Source organism: Harpia harpyja, chromosome 8, assembly GCF_026419915.1.
Source record: "Harpia harpyja isolate bHarHar1 chromosome 8, bHarHar1 primary haplotype, whole genome shotgun sequence".
Taxonomy (NCBI): Eukaryota; Metazoa; Chordata; class Aves; order Accipitriformes; family Accipitridae; genus Harpia; species Harpia harpyja.
The window spans coordinates 30,257,140-30,277,977 of NC_068947.1; the positions used below are offsets into that span (position 1 = coordinate 30,257,140).

The 20,838-nt window shown below is 39.1% G+C and overlaps 1 protein-coding gene across 5 annotated transcripts in view; it reads left to right on the plus strand.

Annotated features, from left to right (window-relative positions):
- Nucleotides 1-20,838, plus strand: part of SAMSN1 (SAM domain, SH3 domain and nuclear localization signals 1) — a 123,265-nt gene that overhangs the window by 100,254 nt on the left and 2,173 nt on the right. For 4 of the 5 annotated variants that reach the window (XM_052794109.1, XM_052794108.1, XM_052794110.1 and 1 more), the window contains 6 exons: nucleotides 4,563-4,634; nucleotides 5,212-5,367; nucleotides 7,430-7,550; nucleotides 8,976-9,127; nucleotides 11,453-11,659; nucleotides 12,698-12,848. In XM_052794109.1, coding sequence (XP_052650069.1) covers nucleotides 4,563-4,634; nucleotides 5,212-5,367; nucleotides 7,430-7,550; nucleotides 8,976-9,127; nucleotides 11,453-11,659; nucleotides 12,698-12,848 — 859 coding nt within the window. Of the gene's footprint in view, nucleotides 1-1,366; nucleotides 1,386-4,562; nucleotides 4,635-5,211; nucleotides 5,368-7,429; nucleotides 7,551-8,975; nucleotides 9,128-11,452; nucleotides 11,660-12,697; nucleotides 12,849-20,838 lie in introns of those variants that run through there. The other variant, XM_052794112.1, reaches the window with a different exon arrangement.

A 20,838-nucleotide genomic window follows, 5' to 3' on the forward strand; every position in this document is an offset into this window, starting at 1 on the left:
TTTGTTACTCCCAGTGACTGCATTTGCCCCTATACTGCTTACATGGTCTGGGTAGTCTAAAGATGAATGGAAGCTAAAAATGAAAATACATGGAGGAAATTGAAGAGATTTACTTGTGCGAGAGGGTCAGCGCAAAGCCATTACATCATGCTGGACTTAAAAGCTATTTTGAAAAGGACTTGAAGCAAAACATAAAGGGCCAGAATTTCTCACAGCAGGGAACCAGATCTCTGAGCAGTGGGAATTGTCCAAAGGAAAATATGAGATAAATATCACCCATTATGAGTATTTAGCAGGATAACTGCTGTCAGTTTTGGCTCAAAGGTTGTCTTTAGACATGGAGAATCTCTGACTAGTTTATCATAAGAACTAACTGACTTCCTCTATGGTATGCCCTACAAGTGAAGGATGTTCTGTAACAGAAAGACATGGATTGCAGAACCTCTTCTCGTTGTTTTTCTATTTGTATACCATACCATTTTCTGGGGAAAAATGACAGGCTATTTACAGACACACCAGATCACCAACTGCAGACTGTCCAAATTAAAATAAACAGCAATTACATAGCACTTACGCCTTTAAAATGATTATTTAAAATTCCTGGATTTCAGAGAATTGAAGATATAGGAAAAGATGGAATAAAATACTGAAAAATATCTTTGATATTTTCTATTCTGCTAATTTTGTATACCGAAGGGGAAGGGATGAAAGTTAATGCGTTGATTTGTAGAAATTATTTGATCGGTCCTTGTGTGGGAAAATAAAAGTGTTTCTCCCCTGCCCATGCCTCCATTAGATTTTACTGAGCAAATTTGTATTTGCTTAACGTATCCATTGCTAGCTCTTGCACGAATCCAGCCAGAAAAATCACTTAACTTTATAGGATGCTGAATCCTGGTATCAAAAGTCAATAGCATATTTTCTCCTAGTAGCTTTGCATTTACTTTAAAAGCTTCCCTTCACCTGGAAATAAGGCCTGTCCATATCTTCACAAAGTAGGTGTTCCCTGACGCTAATGCAGTGACTGACACTACTGAAAGTAATAGTCCTGTTCCCTTTGCAGCCCAGAGCTCCTAAATCTGCTTTTCGTTATCAGTATAATGGGGTTGAATACATTTTTAAAAGGTGGTAGCTATTGATTACTTAATGGAAAAAGTTAGTATAAAGAATTGCTGAAGCAGCCCTATTTAGTGCTCTCCAGTGCAACAAGACCATTATCTAGAATAGTGGAAATCATCCTGTAACCCTTATTAATATTTAATAGGGATGAAGCAACATTGAAGTACACTACAAAATAGCCCAAGGCTTCTGCACATGTAGGATATAAGGTTGTTTCAAGGGTCAAAAAAGAATAACTGATTTCCCTGTGCTCAAGCTGTTTATAGGTAAGACCAACAATAAACAATGTTTTTCCTCTTGTTCCTTTTAAAGTATTTGCAGCACATCTGCACTTTAATATACAGTTATTCCTTCTAGACATCTTGAAGTGATTGAATGCAACAGAAAGGTCAGTGTATGTTTAGAGATCGCTGTGTGAGACTATTTTATACTTTCCTAATATTGCTGTGAATCCCAGCCTCCCTCTTTCTATCCCTCCTGCTCTGTGCTGCAGGGCACATTTGGCTGTGTTGACAAGCCAGTGAAAGGTGTTAATCCTGTCTAATAGAACCATAATCCTTGGGGCTGTGTTTTTATATCATACTATTGAGCTAACCCCTTGTCACAGGATATTGTTCATCTACTTAATAGAAAAGTTCTTTATGGGAATTTTAGATAAAATTAAAGTGTACAATCCACATTGTCCTTTTCAATTTCACAAGGTAAAAACAAACAAATAAACCACAATGTTTAGCCAACAGAGATTTTCTGAGAGATTACAATCAATTAAGAGGAGAGCTGTGTGATTTTTTCTTTTTTTTTTTTCCTGCAGTGAATAGTAAATGTCATTTTACTTGTCCAAAAATATTCACAAATCTGGGTCAGCTTCTTCAAATAACCTTTGGCTGGAAATATTTTTTAGGTTAGCTGTGCCCAGAAATGTAGTGAAAAAAATTATGTTATTTCTTTTTCTCTTAAGCTGCAGTGCTTAGAACATGGACCCAAAAAGTGGGTACACTTTCCTCTTCCATCTGGCTGTGCTCAGGCCTCTCCCACTGCTATGTCCACATTCTTTTTTTTTTTTTGGGGGGGGGGGGGGGAGCAGAGCTGGTTAATAAATAAGTGTGGGAAAACAGGGAAATGAAACAGCAAGGAGCTTTTATTTTCAGTTGTGTTCCAGGGGATGCTGATTTACTTCTTCTCAAATGGAGACTTTAACGCAAAGTGTTTTCATGGTTTCCCGTAGCTTTTCTTTGTCGTATTTTTTTTCTCTCTGCAAACTATTTTTAGTTTAAAAGTGACTGTGTGTAAGAGATAAAGGAGCTAATATGGATAGTGACCCTGTGATTTATGAGCAGGGACAGAATAAGATGGGGTCCTTCCTGGATGGAAACACACAGGGGAGCATGTGTGTGCTCGCATAGCTGGTATCATTTTGATGAAGTCCTTCCTTAAGATCACGGTTGCAAAGCCTGAATACCACCTCGCCACCCTGTGCGGCATCAGGATCCTGACACTGTTACCGAGAAGTCCCACAGAGGACTAACTGCTGCCAGGAAAGGAGAGCGTAAGGAGACAGAGCAGCAAACAGCAGCTTGGTAGCTGTGGGCAGAACAGGCACAGGGCTGTACCAGCACTCAGAAACTTGCCAGCAGCTGAAACCGTTACTTAGGTCTTGGCTCAAGCAGGTCTTTGGTTTTCCAGCTTCCCAGAGGACAGCACTCCTGCAGCGTTACTAACCCTGCCGCCTGGGTAGGGAACTGGAGGATGAGCCTAGCAAGGGTGGTATTCCCTGCAGCACTCGCTGTTTGGGCAGCTCTGCTCCCCTTACCATCAGCGAGAGATTTCTCCTTGGCTTCTCTGGAAGCAGGTTCATGTCGGCATTAAGCGTGTCTGCAACGCGAAGGCAGGCAATGGGGCCGGCCATTAAACCAGTCCTTTTCTCCTCCTCTTTTGTTGCCCAAAGGATGGTCTATCTCAGTTGCCTCGAAGCCTACCTCATGAAAACCCTTACCTGGCAGAGAAGATTGAAAGGTGTAATGGTAGAGCAGAGCCAGGAGCCCTCAGGCCCTTCTGAGGCTGGTGGCATTCCTGGATGGAGAGCGAAAGGAGGTAGCTGGAGATGCCAGGGGAAGGGGGCACGATGGGTGCTTTAGAAACCTGGGGGGAGATGAAAAGATGGCTCGTGTGGCTTGGGGGGAAGGCGGCAATGGAGCAAGGAACTGGTTTGGCTGAAATCATGTGGGCAAGGTAAATGGGTGAATAAATACAGGAAAACCTGTAACCAGGTAGTCTGAAATCTCTTATGTGTCTTTTCTCTCCAGAGGGGATTTTGAATACTCAGAAATATACTAAGATGATGTTGCATAGTATATAACAGTAAACCCTGCTTCAAGAAATCTGATACTGCATTAAAAGACTTTCATTTACTATGGAAGAGTGAAGAACTTTAAAAAAAGGAGTCTTTCTGGATTTAGCTTTGAGTATTGGTGAAGATATAAAAACAAGCTCTTAAATACACTGTAGAGTTGAGAAACGTCCAAATTCTGGCTTGTTATTAGGGCCACACTTAAAGGGGCTTCTGACCTGTTATCAATGCCAATTTGATGCAGTTTGCCACCATGGGCAGTGCAGTGTCAGACAGTTTTGCCTGGGCATGTCTGGCAGGTATTTCCGTGTGACCTCTCTTGCAAAAACCCGCTGTGCCACTTCCCTCCTTGCCACATCAATTATCCACACACAGAAAGGGTGAAAATTAGAAGGAAGTAAAAGCAAGCCATTCACGGTCTCTTAATGCACAGCTGAGGTGATGCAGCCTTTCTTATGTGTTGTGGCACAGGGAAAAATTGTACCCATGTATGTTTAAAAATCAGATTTTCAGATTGGGGGATTGGGAAGAAAACACAGGGCCTGCCTGATTATTCTGTTACTTACTCTCTCTGCAACATACGCATTTTGGAAAAAATGTATTCATAATCCTCGGCCGTCCTTGCTGATTCCTGTTGGCAAAGAACCGTAAACAGTCTCCCCAGCTGCAAAAGTGAACTGTATAAATTGCCACAGTTGACACCACCATAACCAACTCTATAGCTCATATAACATTTATGGAAACAGCTTTTTTTCTAAGCTGACAGACAGCAATCTTACCTAGAAGTAACTCATAGATACCTGTGTATAATTAATGTGAAACTGATGTAGAAGAACTCAATCATATCCATGATCTAGTTAGTATTTGAAGCAGTATTGGTTCTCTTACTCATTTTTCTGCTTCTGGCTGTACAGTCAAAATTTTTTTCCCCTATAGTCACCTCCTAGTTTGTTTCTAGCTGGATGTAGCAGTTCACAGTCCACTGATCTGGGAGGAATTTTTAACACAAACAGGTGACTTGACAGTTGTATTTAAGTCTTAATAACAGACCAAAACATCATCAGTGAGTCAAGGTTTGTCTTCTCTTTTTTTACAGCGCACAAGCAGCTTTGGAAGCTTTGACCGTTTCAGGCATCACTCGATATCAAAGGCAGATGATGGAGCTGAGGTCTGTATAACACAGTTTTACTTTCTTCGGTTCACTTTCCCACGACAGTTATGCTAAAACATTGGGAAACTTTTGTGTAAATTTTACACTGGTGAGAACTCTGCTTGTGTACTTACATCTGTCTGGGTGACTGAGCCGCTGCCAAAATGAACAAGAGAATCACACCTAAACTTTGGTACTTTGATGGGAAGATTAGAAACAATTTTTCAAAAAGACTGAAGTGCACTTCTGGTTGGTGCACGCCCAAAGTAACTGGGATGTGTATGCAACCCACAGATGTGTCGTTTTTATTCTCAAGAACCTGCATAAACCCCCTCAATTCTTGTTTGGATTAAGGACAATAAACAATGGGAAACAACATTTTCTAGCATAAAATATATTTTCTTTCTGTTATTCACACATACGGTGGTGTGCTGCAAACCTGTTTAGGTACATGATTCCCCAGGAAAATGGCTATGATTTACTTTTGTCATCCTAAATGCATTGGTGTCGTTAATATTTTTCTGTAATTCCTATTCCACTACACTAAATTTCATTTTCATGGTGAGTTGTTGCTTACTCTTTTATTTCAAATCAGATATGTGAGTTGGAGACTATAAGTGACATTGGAGATGCAGTACAAACTAAAGCAGCAAATAATGGAGGAAGTTTGGGTAAGAAGATGAGAGCCATTTCCCTTACCATGAAGAAAAAGATGGGTAAAAAGTACATCAAGGCACTCTCTGAGGAGATGGTAAATATAGGTTAAGAATCTCGTGTTTGATGACAGTAAATGTGAAGTAAAAATGTTAAGTGCATTTTTCCTGTTCATGGTTCAATTGTCATTAGTTACGACAATCCATAAAAACATGGTAACACATACTGAATTAGAACAGCTTTCAATATGTACCCTTTCTTTTATGTGCATGTTAATGTACTCACACATGCACATATACAATTAAAGCATCACACAGCAAGAGCCCAAGATAGGCATAGGAATTTTACATCATTGAATTTTGCTTTGTCATCAAGGAACATTTGTATAAGCACCACAAAAAAATCTCCTAATGTGGACACAAGGGAGTATCGGACGAACCCCATCAGCAGTCTGATACTCAACTTGTACAAAATGCTTAATTAGAAGAATTTTTCTTTCAGTACAAGAATTATTTCCAAAGTCCATTTTGTAGAGGTCAGCCAGCATCCTAGAGCATGACAAGTCATATGCCTTATCTGCTTTTATCTTATCTAATCTTAGTGAACATATCTTTATTAAACATAAAAAACATACAATGTTTCACACACTTCGAACCCTGTTTTCTCAATATGTTGTGTCAGTGAGTTCCAAATTAAAAAAAAAAAAAAAGGAAAAAGGACTTGTCATACTTAATCATCCTAAAAAATCTAGCTAGTCTGCATCCTGTCTCACACATGTGTCAATATCAAATAAGTAGGGAAAATAAGTAAGAAACTTCACAAGTACAAAATAGTGTTTCACAGGATGTCTTGAGACAGTTTTTGGAGGTCAAAGACAAAGATTCCTATTTCATTAGTTTAGTTTGCATTTTTTGCTAAAATTTGAGAGGTTGCAATTCATGATTTTTATATTATAAGAAAGAAAAATCAGAATTTCAACATTTACCTTCTGCACATTTACAGCAACGATTCACATGACAGAAATTCAATGAATCATCTGATTGGACACACATGTAGCATAATCTTCATTCCTGCAGGAGATAATGACAATCAATACTGGCCCACTGATTAATCTATGGGTTATGCTGCTGACTGGTGTAATAAGCACTGTCCTTGTTGAAAACCAATATAGTCTTCCATTTCAATGCTACGCCTTATAGGTACCTGTATGGGTCTCTACTTCATACATGCACTGTCGTCTTTGCTTGACTTCATCAGCCAACAGATGAATAATTAATATTTCCCCAAATATAACGTAATATCCTAAGTACTGCAGGATGTTTCAGGTGCATCAGAATATCACGCACATTGACAATGTGATGAAATCTGCTGAAGAAATTCCTTCCTTTGAAAGCTCATCATTATTTCATTTAGTTGTTACATCGACCCTAGCTTACCTGTGATTGAAATATGGATCTTATTGTTTTGAATAGGCTGTGATTCCTGAGGTGTGATTTAATATTATAAACTCAGGGGGCCAATTTCATACACCATTAGATTTTGTGAGAGAAACACACATCTGTTAATTCTGAAATGCACTGGATTTTGAGGCCAATGTGTAGGTCGGGCAATGTGGTGAGCATGGTGCTAGAACACACCGATGTTGTACATGTGTACAAGCTGTCTCCAGAACGCCCTGGATTGGGTGCCAGCCTGCCACCAAGCACCCATGATTTTCAGAAGTTCAATGCAAAACACAGCTGCATCAGCTAGCACTTCACCATGTGCTTTCAGAATTAAACTTATATTTCCTCCTCTGAAACAATCAGAAAAAACAGCTTATCTGGGTACCTGAGAATTTCCCATTACAAGCCTTTGTCACTGCTGTGGTTTACTGCAGTTTTCTGAGATGGAGAATCAGTTTAGCTGCTTGAGCAGGAGTGGAATGAAGTAAGTGGGGCAGAGAGGAGACAGGGGATTTCTCCAAGATCATAAGGTGCTATGGGTGGTGCTGGTCATCCTTAGTACCAGGCATCAACTTGTAAAACACTTCCTTTTATAGAGTGGTTCTTAATAAAGTGTAATGACAAGTTCATCTCCAATGATGATTTACAAGAAAAAACCAAATGTTTGTTTAAAGTACATCTCCTGGTAGTTAACATCTGATTTTTCTGTTAAAGAATGAAGAAGGAAAAGATGACAGTGATCCTGGTGGTGGAATACACACTGAGAAGGTCTCCCTAAAAGCCAGTGACTCTATGGAAAGTCTCTATAGTCTGAACAGTGGCCAGAGCTCATCTAGTAAGTACAAGATATCCATACTTCTTATTCAATCACTGGATCAATATTGTTATTGTTTAAGTCTGAGGTATCAGAGCTGGTGGTCAAAAATGTGATAGTAGAGAGCTCTTCAGTCTGGCAGACAAAAGTGTAATTTGATTAAATGGGTGGCAGCTATGGTAGATATACCTCCCTCCAGAAATCAGCTGAGTGTTAAGAGGGGAAATATTAACTGCAGTAAAAAAATAACATGGATTATAGGAGATTTTGCTGGTACATATGCCATAAATGTTTTTGGGGGTTACCACTGCTATGGTGCTGGCACCTATAGGGCTGCAATCACTGGGTGCAGCCACACAAGCATCCTCTCTGGGGGCAGCGGCTGTGAGTTCATCCTTCGCTCTGCAGGTGTGAGGCAGACAAAGGGAAAGGTCTCTCTGAGATGATGGGTGATGGGGGCCTGACCTGGTGGCTTCAGGTCATGATGCAGAGAGACACAGTCTGCTTCTCCGCAAATCCACTGAAAATCCTCCCTCAACAGGGTAGTCTCAGTCGGAGGGCAGATGAATCTCTGATGAGAAGTGGAGTTTGCCTCCACCTCTCTATCCGCTGCTCTGCTGTGGACATCTGCTGGGCAGCAGGCCACAGCTGTCCATGATGACATTCCTGTGCCATCACTGCAGGTACCATGTGAGCCTTAAGTGGGGACTCGAGCTGCAGTCCAGACCATTTGCACTAAGTAGTTAATCTGGCCCTGAGATGGAGCTGTGCACTTTAGCAATCACCTCAAACAAAACCATTTTTATGATCATTTTCTATGATATGATTTGTGAAAATTGTATATGGGAGTTTACTTCCAACACACTGCTGCTCTTATCTAAAAACATATTTGGATGGGATATTGCAGAGCTTGCTCAAATTTGCTTGAATTACTCTGCCGATATTTTATTGCTCGACTTGGATAAAATGACAGGCAGAAATGTTGATAAGATTAAAATTTCCCTCTGCAGTGCAGGTTCCTTTGATGTTTCAGCTAGCTCTGTAATGAAATAAAATAACTTCTACAGTACTTGTTTTCATTTCTCTGAATAAACAGGAGAAGTTCAGCAGAATTAATTCCCTAAATTGCACTTTTAGAGTACATTTTATTAATCTGCAGAGGTAATATTTCAAAAACTCTGTAAGCAAAATGTGTAGTCTATTAGTATCATCACCAGAAAAAGATTATTGTAGAGAAGATGTTAATGAAAGGTGTCCTACTTATTTTCTTCAGTCTCTTGTAGTATGCCTTTTATTGAATGTATTTTTCCTGGAATGTGTCAAAATCACACAGAGTACACTCTTTTTCTAATTCTGTGCTTTTGAACACTTTCCTCTTGGCTACTGTGCAGGATTGCATGTCTGGGCATTTGGTGCAGGAGATCTCTCAACTTGACTCTCTTTAAGGTGGGGTGACCAGCTGCTCAGATGGAACAAGCAACAGGGACAGCCTCCGGTTTGATGACGAAGTCCCTTACAGTGGGCCCTTCTGCGGTCGAGCCAAAGTTCACACAGACTTCACGCCAAGTCCTTATGACACCGACTCTCTAAAAATCAAGGTAAGACAACCACCAGGATTTCTTCTTTTCCATACCAAGGGGACTTTGTTTACATGTGAAGAGTATGTTTACCAATGCATTTTTAACCATTAAGCATGTGTAACACTCTAAGAGCAAGACCAATCAGGTTTTGCAATGGTTCTATAAGTACTTAGTTCAGGCAATGCTGCAAAGCCAACTGCCACTAAGGGCTTTTTAAGGCATAGACTGCAGGTAGGTACCTCACTGTGGTATCTACCTGGATACCACAGCTTTCCTCAGGCTAAAATACATATTGCTTCCCCCATACTAGGTCTAGAGGAAGAAAAACTTGAGTCTCATGGGATGTGATGTTGCCTCCCCAGCTTTTTCAGTCACAATTATGATATACCAAAAGCTCAGTGGCACCCATTGTCTTTAATGAAAAGAGTTCACCTTTCTATTAAGTTTTCTTTAAATGTACCTTTGAACTATGAATTTTCTTTGGCCCTGACAACATGGCAGGGGCGTCCAGGCTATGTGAGTGAGAAAAAGGAGCTCCAGACATGGGCCTAGTTGAACATTACTAAAAAAGCCCAGCCCGTTTCTTCTTCCATGCACAAATACATTCAACATCATCATCATTCAGACTACTCATGTCTGTAATCTGGACTTCTTTCTTTTCCGTCTTTGTAAACACCTTCATATCCAGATTATATTCACACTTCAGCATCTTCTCCTCTTCTTCACAGTGTTTTATTTTTGTCAAAATCCTGATCTGTATCTCACTGCAGTCTCCCTCTCTCCCTCTCTGGCCTACATTACAGCCATTGCTCGGCCAGTACTTGCAGTCTTCACCACTTGCCCTCCGCTTCCACCCACACCTAGGGCATTTCTTTCAAAACAGTTTAACTGGTCACAAACCAGAAAATGTCTGGTGGCTCACACAGGTTTCGTTTTTAGTCACTGGGGTGGTGTATTTTAGAATTATAAACTAATACTTAGGGTTGAAATCCCCTAAATTTATCTCACAAAATTTCAGTACCCTGAATCTGAATTCAAAGTGCATCTTCTGCTTGGCTTAGAGCCACTGCCTAATACTGATCTGCATCCACTTCTGAAGTTCCTGAGCCTCCATGAGTGTGCAGAGTAATATGTGTGCTTATAGAGCTTTAAACAAATGTTTGTTTAGTTTCCATTTTAAACATGCTCATAGCTCTGAGCTCCATATTCTAACAAAACCAGGTCACTGGAACACAATCAATTTCATAATTGTGTTTGTACCAAAACTAGGGTGACCACTTTACTTGCAGTTTCTTGACCAGATCAGAAAAGATTTGAAAGTCTTGGAGTTGTTCACAGATATTTTAACAAACTGAGTTGGATTTTTAACTTTGCAACAGAATGCCAAAGAAGTGTGTACCTGGGGATTTGTTGGATAACTCTTTAAAGACTTTCATAATTTTTATAAGTTCCGTGGTACCTGCCCAGAAGAGGGGACTCAATTCTGAGGTCACGGGAGCAAGTTGTGTAGGGGGTATGACTTACAAGGGAGCCTTTCTACTATGAGAATTACTCAGAGTGACTGTTTTGCTGAGCTGAGACCTTGGTTCCCACAGCGTGGCTGTGAACACCTTTACCAAAAAACCCTCTTGAAGTAGCTGTGTTGTCACTCTTTTTTTGCACTCACATTTGTGAGTGAATGCACAAGTGTGGAGAGCTGAAGCCTTTCGATCTCTCTGCCAAGGCACCTTCCACTATTTTCTCAGTCAGTTTCATCAATAGTAGTGGGAAAATTTCTCAGTCCTTTGGGAAGGACAGACAGGAAGATATTAAGGGAGTTAAATGTTCTTTATTGCCTTTGAGAAATGTAGCCAGTGTTTTTTACTGTAAAATGGGTAAGAGTCCACCTTTCACATAGCTCAACTATCAGTTTTTGAAGACCCTTGAGAAGCTGGACAATAAGATTACTGTGTAAATGGTTTGGCACATATTTGGAAAATAACCTCACAGTGTTCCCTTGCTTTTTGCCAAAGCTATGCCCACTATCCATGGCAAAAGTTGATTGCTGATGCAAACCTATGCCTTTTCAGGGACCAAGCGGAGCACAAAAATGGTGAGCGGGGCTGCTTATGCTCACGTCTCCTTTGCAAAGGTTTGGAGATAAGGACTAACTCCATTTTCTGTAATTATTTTGCTGGGATTTCATAAAAGCAAAAGAGCTAAATCTAGGTAATTTTAAAAAGTTACTTCACGCTGACTAGTTAAGATCCTGTGCTGTCTGTGCTGGTTTTGGTCCATAAAGGAAAAGCTACATATAACAAACCAGATGTGTAAGCAGTGGTGTGCTTTTTTTTATTGTTCTAGAAAGGAGACATTATAGATATCATCTGTAAAACCCCCATGGGCATATGGACAGGCATGCTAAACAACAAAGTAGGAAACTTCAAGTTCATTTACGTGGATATTATCTTGGAAGAGGAAGCAGCACCCAGAAAGGTAAAGCTGCACAGAGGAAGCAAAAGGACCAAGCCCAAAACACTGCAAGAGCTCCTGGATTGTGTCCACCTGCAGGTCAGTGAACGCGTTTCCCAGCTGTATTTGAAACGTTTCATTTCTGTGCGCTCGGGTTTGAATGTCATTAACAGGCAGAAGTAGAAAGGCAGGTTTCAGCAGTTTTGATGTCAGCAAAGCAAAGCAAAGCAGCTTCAGGTCTGTCTTTTATCTGATGTGAGTGGCTTATAGAACTGCATTTTACCACATCATTTGGTTAGGCTAAGAGACTCCATGCAAAGAGGCACGGTGGTGACTTGTCAAGTCTCCGTAACCTGACTGCAATTGTATGCCTAAGTGTAGGAGGTGTGTGACTGTGGACACCTCGGGGACAGGACTGCAGTCAGAATCCAGTGCCAACATTTAGAATTTGGGTTTCTAATTTCTCATGATCTTTAGGGAGCAATAGTCTTTTTGCACTATGCTCATGTTGCGCCTCTCCCTCTCTGCAACCCTAGTTCTCGACTGAGTGTCAAAGCATAATTAGGTCATGATTTACAGGTAACACTTTTAATAACGGTTATTGCTTTGGTGCTGATGCAAACACTCCTTTCCCTGGAGTATGCCCAGAGTTTCAGACTGTGTCGACACACAGCTCAAGGGGGACCATGTGTGACACAGCATGGCTGAGGGCTCCCTCAGCTTCTCACCCTTGGTTATATTGAAGGGCTCCTTCTGTGCAAAGGCAGAGCACACCCTACCTCAGAGGCCCTCCTGGACCCAGCATGGGAGGCACTCATGGGGTGACCCACAAAATTCCAGATGCTCGGCAGATTAAATCATTTCTGGCAGAGCTCTGTCTTGGTCCAATTTGCTGCTGGACTCTGCTAACAGACAACTCGGGCACAGATGCTGGAATGGCCAGGAGGACCCCCAGGCATCTCTGCCTCTGTTCTCTCTTGCTCTCCAGCTCTGGTCTTATGCCAAAGGCAGGTCAATCAAACTGGAGAATGGAGCCCATTTCAACCTGACAAAAAAAGTAAAAGAGAAATTGTGCCTATTCCTCTACTAAATGTAGTGCTTGTTTACATGAAAGGATTTGCTTGTTTCATTTTGTAGGAATATGCCTCAACCCTCTTGCTAAATGGCTATGAAACTCTAGAGGACTTAAAGGATCTACAGGAGAGCCACCTGATCGAATTAAATATTTCAAACCCAGAAGACAGGGCAAGATTGTTATCAGCAATTGAAAATCTACAGGACTATGACAGTAAGCGTTTAAGCTTTTTTGAGTCATGTGCAAGTTTTAACTGAAGAAACACATTTAAAGAAACAGTGATTCTCACACTGATCTGTTAAATTATTTTTCTTTTAAATATGAAACATGGAGTCAGATGGGTTTCTTATTTGTTCAGATAGCAAACCATACATCTCTTCTAGATATGTATATGATTACTATACTAGTAACACATGAATGATTTAAAATTTCTTATTTATAGTTCCTACAACTATTGCTTAAGAACAACTCTATTTATGCTTGGGGACCCAACCCCCAGAGAGGCTAAGTGACTTCCTAAAAGTCACAAGGTCTTTGCAAGAGCAGAAAATAAACCTCCCAAACTCTGTGCTAGTATCTTAACCAAAATAGAGCTTATTTCAAATAGCTACAGTAAAGAATTTTCTTTAAATTTTTTTAAACAACATTCTGCAGAAGAATACAGTTTTTCCTCCCCTCACTTTATTCCACACTTAAATCCTTATCCAAATCAGTTTCTTTTGTAGGCAGGTTTTGTAAAAAAAAAAAAAAAAAAAATATATATATATATACTAATAGCTGGTTTGCACTCTTTTTCTCAGAATGAATCTGGCTCAAGTTTCTGGTGAGCTTCTGAAAGCTGATCATATAGTGCATGTATATGTACGTGTATTGGTCACCATTATGTTTTCTTCACTTGTTCCTTTCACTGGGAGTGGAAAAGCTAGGATACAGAACAGAAAATACTGTTCTCATGATATTTTAATGATATTTCCAGCCTCATTTCTAATTTTAATTTATATCAAATTCGTAGAAACTACAGCTAAGCATCTACTTAATTAGACACTCAGCCAAAACAGATGTTTTCCTCTTCATTAATACTTGTGCATACTCACCCCTATGCTAAGCATTCATTTCATCAAATGTGCACTTGCAATTGAGAAGCATCTGAAAGAAAGAAAAGGAGACCTAGAAAAGCAATGCCTTCCTGGGATATTTTTATATCAGTTCTTGTCAGGTGTCCACTTTTTTTCTCCTCAGTAGGTAGGTAGCTTTCCAGTTCTCACTCCAGCACATGTACATTTGTATGCACATACCTGCATGCACATATATACCCTATGTGCTTCAGTACATAAATATGTCTGGGTTTCTAAGCATGTCTTTGGCTACCTCATCCCTTCATCCTTCCCTGCAGATGTTGTCTAATCTCCCTCTTTGTGTCTTTGCTGACCTTGTCTTTTACTGTGTGTTTGGGCTTTTTTGGGACCTCATTTGTACATTCAGTCTTTCCTGTTCTTAGTCAGCTTCCAGGGAAAGGTAAGGTTCTTGCAAACACATTGCAGAGGCATTAAAAGGGTTTTCTTTGCCCACCAGGTTCAGTAGTTCTTTCTGGTCTACAGCTTTGTGAGATGACAGGCTAGCAAAGGACTCTTGAAGAGCTGTCTATGTAGAACTAGCGATTGAAAGAGTGAATCCAGGAAAAAATGGGTTACATTTTCCAAGAATTGTATTGCAGGGATCTAGCTGGAAATCATTTGAAAATATGTTCATTTCCCTAGTCTGCCCTTAAACTGAGTATACGTATATTTGTGTATACCTCTTGGTAACCAGCCTTGCTGCACTTTTTGCACCGTTCATTGTATATTTTTTTCTATATCAATATTTAACACACAAAAAAAAAATTAATGAAAAATGCTAGATTGTAATCTTGCAGTTTTGCATCAGTGTGAAAAACAAAACCAAAAAATAATGGTTTTTAACAGACCACACAAATGTCACACTATTCTGGAGTAGCGAGGATATGGTTTGCTATTTATATTCCTTGTGTAGCAAAAAGCATAGCAAGCAGCCTTGGACACCTAACCTTTTTAGAAGACGACACCAAGTTTTTGTTTTTCTGAAGGTGTCTTAACACTTAATATTCTACATACACCTGTGCAAGGACCAAACCTAACAAAGTCCTTACATGTCCCATACACTGAAAATCAATAAATTTACCTTAATCATCCAAATAGGGTTCTTCCTAATTGGCAGCATGGGATTAAGTCACTTCTCCAGGCAAAACAGCGTCCCTGATGTTATCTGTATGGTAGTCTAATAGTTTAAATTCTTGTAATGGTTCTGGAAATAACATTAAATCCTATAAAGTGGCCCATGCTTCAAAATCAGTGATGACGCTGTAGTCTTAGATCAAGAGATGAAATGAGTATTTGCTTCACATCCACTTTAGATAGGTATAGCCAATCTTTCTAATATTCAAATTCAATAAAATAATATTCCCATAATTTATGAATACTCACAGGGACCAGAACCAAGACAACTTTATATACCATGCAAGCTATAAGCATTCATTTAAGTCTAGTTGAGTTTCATAAGGCTCATGTACATTTTAAGGTAAGCCATGTATAAGTACTTTACTGGTTTGCAATACTGTCTTGAATCAGGACTGAATCAAATCCTTGCCTTGTCTGGTTGCCAAAGGTTCACAGCATTTGTCACGTGACTGGTAGGGACAGAACAGAATTTAACAACCTGCTCTAAAAAGGAAGATACTAAAGACTAAAGATTGATAGAAGCTATCTGTTAAGTCATTATAACAAAAGACGGGGAGTCAAGATGATCTTGGGGATAAGCTCAGCATAAGTCTGACTTCGTCCAAATCATTTGACCTCCTTGTCCTTCTGTCAATCCAATTGGAAAATTAGGTTGAAAGAGCTGGGTGCTACTGTGAAAGTGAATTCTGCATCTGAATTGAACTTTCCTAGGTCAATATTTTTTTTTTTCCTAAGTGGGCATGACTCAGTCCAGCATAAATGATTTTTTAATTAAAATTGATTTTCTGCATTGCTTAGAAGTGAGCAGCATAATTACCCACAGCTACAAGGTAATCTGTTTACTGGCCAAGAGTATTCTAGATATAAGTTCAGCATTTTTCCAGGTAAAAGTTCACTCTTTTTATAAGCTTTGTGAAAAAAATATACTAAGGCCATAGACCCTATACAGTGTTCTAAGTCCATCTTTCTCACAGAGCTTGGAAGACTTCCATGTCTTTGGATTACATTCGTGCTTCCACAAAGCATGTGTTTGATTAATGGATGGAGTCTCAGGTATGGTCCAGAGTTGAAATGCAAGGGTTTCTGAGTTTTCGTGACTGACTCTGCTATTATTCAGAACAGCCAAGCATGCTGGAATATAGCCTCATTTTACTAGATTCTACTATAAAAGTAGTAAAAAAAGATTTAATATTTCTTTAATGTGATATCTGATATTGTGAAATGTCCGGATGTTTTTACAGGGCTTTTAATTTCTTTTTCTCTCCTTGGCTTTTTCTTGACATTTATTGTATGTTATACTAAGCGATTTCTTCATGCCGCATACTTGTGACTATATAATTCATGTTGCAGAATAAATAGTTACTGAGTTTTCTAACCAGAAGACCTGCAGCAATAGTTTCCACATTATATGCTTCTTAAAGCCATCCAGAAGGTAGGATTTCTGACAGTGAGAATTGTTTCATCTTACATTTGATTTAGACCTGAATAAATTTGAAAGGAAAAACTTTACCCATCTTATACCAGGAATTAAAAAGTAAGTTTTATTTAGCAAGTGCTACCACATAGTGTTTTTTAAGCAGATTTTGCTTCCTGGTACTGTGCTACCTTCATTCTACCTTTCCTGGGAGTCCAGGCCCAAATTCACCATCTTCAAGTACTTCACATAGCAAGGCTATCCTAGAACTGCAAGGCCTTGTAAGCTCCTCACGACCTTCCCCCCCTTCCCAGATCTCTTTTTAGATTTTCTATAAGTTGATCAGACCTATATATTTGGGACAAAATGATTGGTTCCCATGAATTCATGGCTAGGGAGGAAAAAAAAGCTCTTTTTCATAAAGTATTTCTTAATAGCTTTCCATTCTTCTCCCAGATGGCTTCTAGACAGGAGATGGATGTCTGTGCTTTTGTAGGATGCTATTTTTAAAGTGAAGCAGTTGCTGGATGGTTAATGAATAAAGTAATAAAAGAAGTTTGGAACTTTTTTCTTGACCGCTTCCCAGGACATACATTTTTGTGTGTGCAAAATAGCCTTGATTCTCTTCTCACTTAGATGATGTAAGTCAAGAGGTTCATTCCTGAAGTCCAGTAAGTTACATTACACTGAAGCAATTCTGAGTTACAGAAGAATTAGAGACTTCACTGGATATGTGCATACAGTTAATTTTATAGAAAAAAAAAAGGTGCATATATGCAATTTGGGGGATAATATTTTATGCTTATCTCCCCAAATGTACTTCCTTAGCTTACTTTTCATGTATAAGTGCCAGATCATACTCTAAATCTCACTGTTAGTACCAGATAAGGTTTGTTCCTTATTTATTGTACTTGGATAGCAAGATAGTAGATAGCTGAGGACATGAATTTCAGTTCTCAGTTGCATTCCTTACATCAGCACCTAGCATCAAGAGTATCATTTTACACTGGGCAGTCCCTTTAAGTACCTGGGATTACACAATATCATGTCAAAGTCAAATAGTGCTCGAAGACAATCTCCCCTTCTGTATTGTGGTACAACTCATTGACCTGGACGCAATATTTCCAGATTTCCCAAGGAAGGTCATCCTTGCATGAGTATTAGTATTTTTCACCTTTTTTCAGGCACATCTATTTGCTTCCAGATTTTAGAGCAAAAAGAAGCTTCTCATTTCTGTTTTCACCATGGACTCTCCTCTCACATCAGTTCAGTATCCCTCCCAGAAAAGCTATGCCACTGACTTCAGTGAGTTCAGTTTTTTAAGTTGCATGTCTGTAAACATCCACAAAAAATTTACTCCTTTGAGTCCCCAAAGTATTGCATGCGTGTACAGAACCACTTCAGGTTTCTCTGCTTCTTTTTCAAGAAGTAGCGCCATTTACTGCTTCAAAATGATCCTTCCTGAGTTTGATGCTTTGTGAGTTTTCATTTCATTTTAACACTTAGGTGGTCTGACTGGTACTGGCACTACAGGTTGATACATGGCCTTCATACGTACCTAGGAGGTCTAACATCAGCCTTGAAGACACACTTTGTTCTATTTAGTTATTGTATGGTGCTGCTCAGTACGTCACCGCTGCACCTTCCAGGAAGGCATGCAAGTGACTCAGCCTAAAGCATTGTGCTCCTAGCCCAGTTCTCCTCCTGGGCAAAACTCATGAAGGCAGACTTTCAGAGGGCACACTCATGAAGTATGGCTTGTTGATGGGTGACCTTCTTTTCTTCCAAGACAAAATCCAAGCCTCCTGCCACTCCTCTGGTTTAAACTGACATAACCGCACAGGAGTCAGTGTGACCTCTGTACGTTCTTGAGCTGAATTGCCTTAAACCTAAGCTTAAAGTGCTTTCCTAATCAGGACTTTAAACTCATTAAAAAGGGGAAAAAGGTTGGTGAAGGAAAAAAGAGATCTATTCCTACATGTGTCAGGCACATCGATGTCATTGAGTAACAAATATTCATTTCAAAGATCTAAACAGCGAGAAAGATAAGTATGCATCACACATCTATTACCAAGGCTAAAGGCCTCACATTTTTTTCAGAAGTCTGAATATAATCCTACCGTTTAAAGTAGTATTAGAATATATGTGTCAAAATAATGCATACCTTGGACTCTTCTGGCCATATCATAGACAACAGTGACTGAAAGCTATTTATCTTATATGAAACTGCTTTACTGTAGAAAAAAGATAGAACTTCCATTTGTTGATAAGATAGTTATTTCTGATGATTCTGCAACATCTAACGGCAGTTTAATTTTATCAATTCCTGTTCCCTGAGCATTGTATCTTTATTCTGATGTCCAAAAGATTAAGACGGCAAACTTACCTTTACTAATGTGGAACTTGAACATGTATGTGATAGAGGAAGGAATTAAGTAGAACTGAATGTAAGAGCCAAAAGTAAAAAAGAAAAAAAAAAATCTTTTCTTGTGAAGCAACATCTAAAATTGTATGCTACATATATTTATAATACTCAGTATCCTGTTCAAGTGGTTTAGTAGTTACTGCATAATATTTAAGGCTGCTTTAAAGAGAGGGGGAAAAATAGCACCAAAGTTTGCTTTCAGTCTTTTCTTCTTAAATGGGGCAGGGGGATGTTCTTCAACTTTATCTGCTCAGAATAAAAAATAGAAAATATTTTTACTGTCTTGAACACCTGAACATTTTTGGTTTTCAGTTTTTCTTGTAAAAAAATTCTTCTAGTGTTATGGGAAGAGGCAGAATTTTTACATATCTGTATGTTTTCTAAATAAGAAATTTCTTATTCTCCTAACTGACCTAAATTCAGATTTTAAAAAAATCTCAGTTCCAGGCTTGCCTGTGTCTTTTTCCCTGAAACACACAAGGCAAAGACATTGCTGCAAAAGAATTTAGGATCTGTTTTTCCCATAGGAACTACTCAGATTATCACAACTAGTTGCAGGGCACTAATACACTGACTGAAACTGCATTTTCTTTTTAATCCACTAGTTACTTGGTCTTCTTTCCATCGTAAAACAAACAAAGTGGATGGAGGTTCCTCTTTGACCTTGAAAATGTAAACAGGATTAACACTTTTTAGGTCACTGCTTCCCAGGGCAGATGATGCTACAGAAGCTGATGCAAGCACCAGCAAGCAGCATTAGGCTGATGAGGGGATTACAGAGGAGAGCAGGGGAGCCCTGCCCGCAACCACGCAGGAGGACTTCACCCAGCCACGGGCTGAGCTCTGTCAGCCCACAGCAACCAAGACCTGGGTCATCTTGGCGCCTGTGGGATGGGTGTGAGGAGCTAATGACACAATTTAGACAAGGCTTTACTGGAGCATCTGCTGTTATTTGTGCTAAACTACTTCTGTTGCTACTAATAGCAGCAGTAATACCTTCACTGGTGTAATTCCTTTTGTAATTCCTTCCTGACTTAAATCAGAAATCAATTGGACCCTACGTGATCAAATATTTTCCCTGCAAAGAAAGATAACATTTGACATGACAAACTATGTTGTGTAAGGTGAGAAGGCCATCAAACAGTTACAGATATCAATTAAATCTGATGAAAGGTGTACTCTTTCACACAAGTGCAATTAACCATTAATTTATTTGGGAACAAGGTGGGACTTCCATTCTTTGGAAAGTATTTAAAGTAATAAGAATTTTTTTTTTTTCCAATATAAGGTTATGCTTATAACCTATTCATGCAAAAATGACTAAGTTGAGACATTGGATTCTTTTCTCCAAAATCAGATTAGTTTATTAACTTAATTAGGCAACTGAAAGTTAGAAAATATTAAACAGAATTAATTAGTCCAAACAAATCTACAAGACTTCCATCAGGACCTAGAAATATTTCTCAATATATCAAAATGCTTTGTGAAATGAGTTCATTGAAATCTTGCACCATGAAGACAGGTCCTGACTCTCCTGCTGTTCCATTTCAATATTTTCAGAGTGAAACATTTCAATTTTTCTTTTCTAATTTATTCTTGTTATACAATATAACACAAGACTTAAAAAAAAAAAAAAATCCAAAGTGTAAATCTTTCCCATGTTGCCAAAGCTTATAATTTCCAACAGCTGAAACAAATGTCAGTATGGAAATTTTATAATTCTGAGACTCTACCCTGGAGCTAAACTAGATTAAGATTTTGATGAAGGATAAAATCCTTCATGTACTAGGACTTCCATTCTGCCTGTACTTGAATTGAGACAGCTTAAATCTGACTAAAGATCCGAAGCTAACTATTTAACCATGGAGTAACAATTCAAGTGAAATAAGGGAACTTTCTTTGCAAAAGCAAAAAGGTACCATTTTTCTGAAGAGCTAAAATCTGGGGTAAAACGCTCTGTTTCTTGTGAGATCTGTTTCTTATACTTTGTTTGGCAAGCAAGCCACAGTTTGAAGCAAAAATGCAATTACAGAAGGGAGATAAGGAAACAGAAAAGTATGAAAGGGAAAGATTTTATATTTTATAGCTTGTTTTCTGAAGAAATTTACTGTG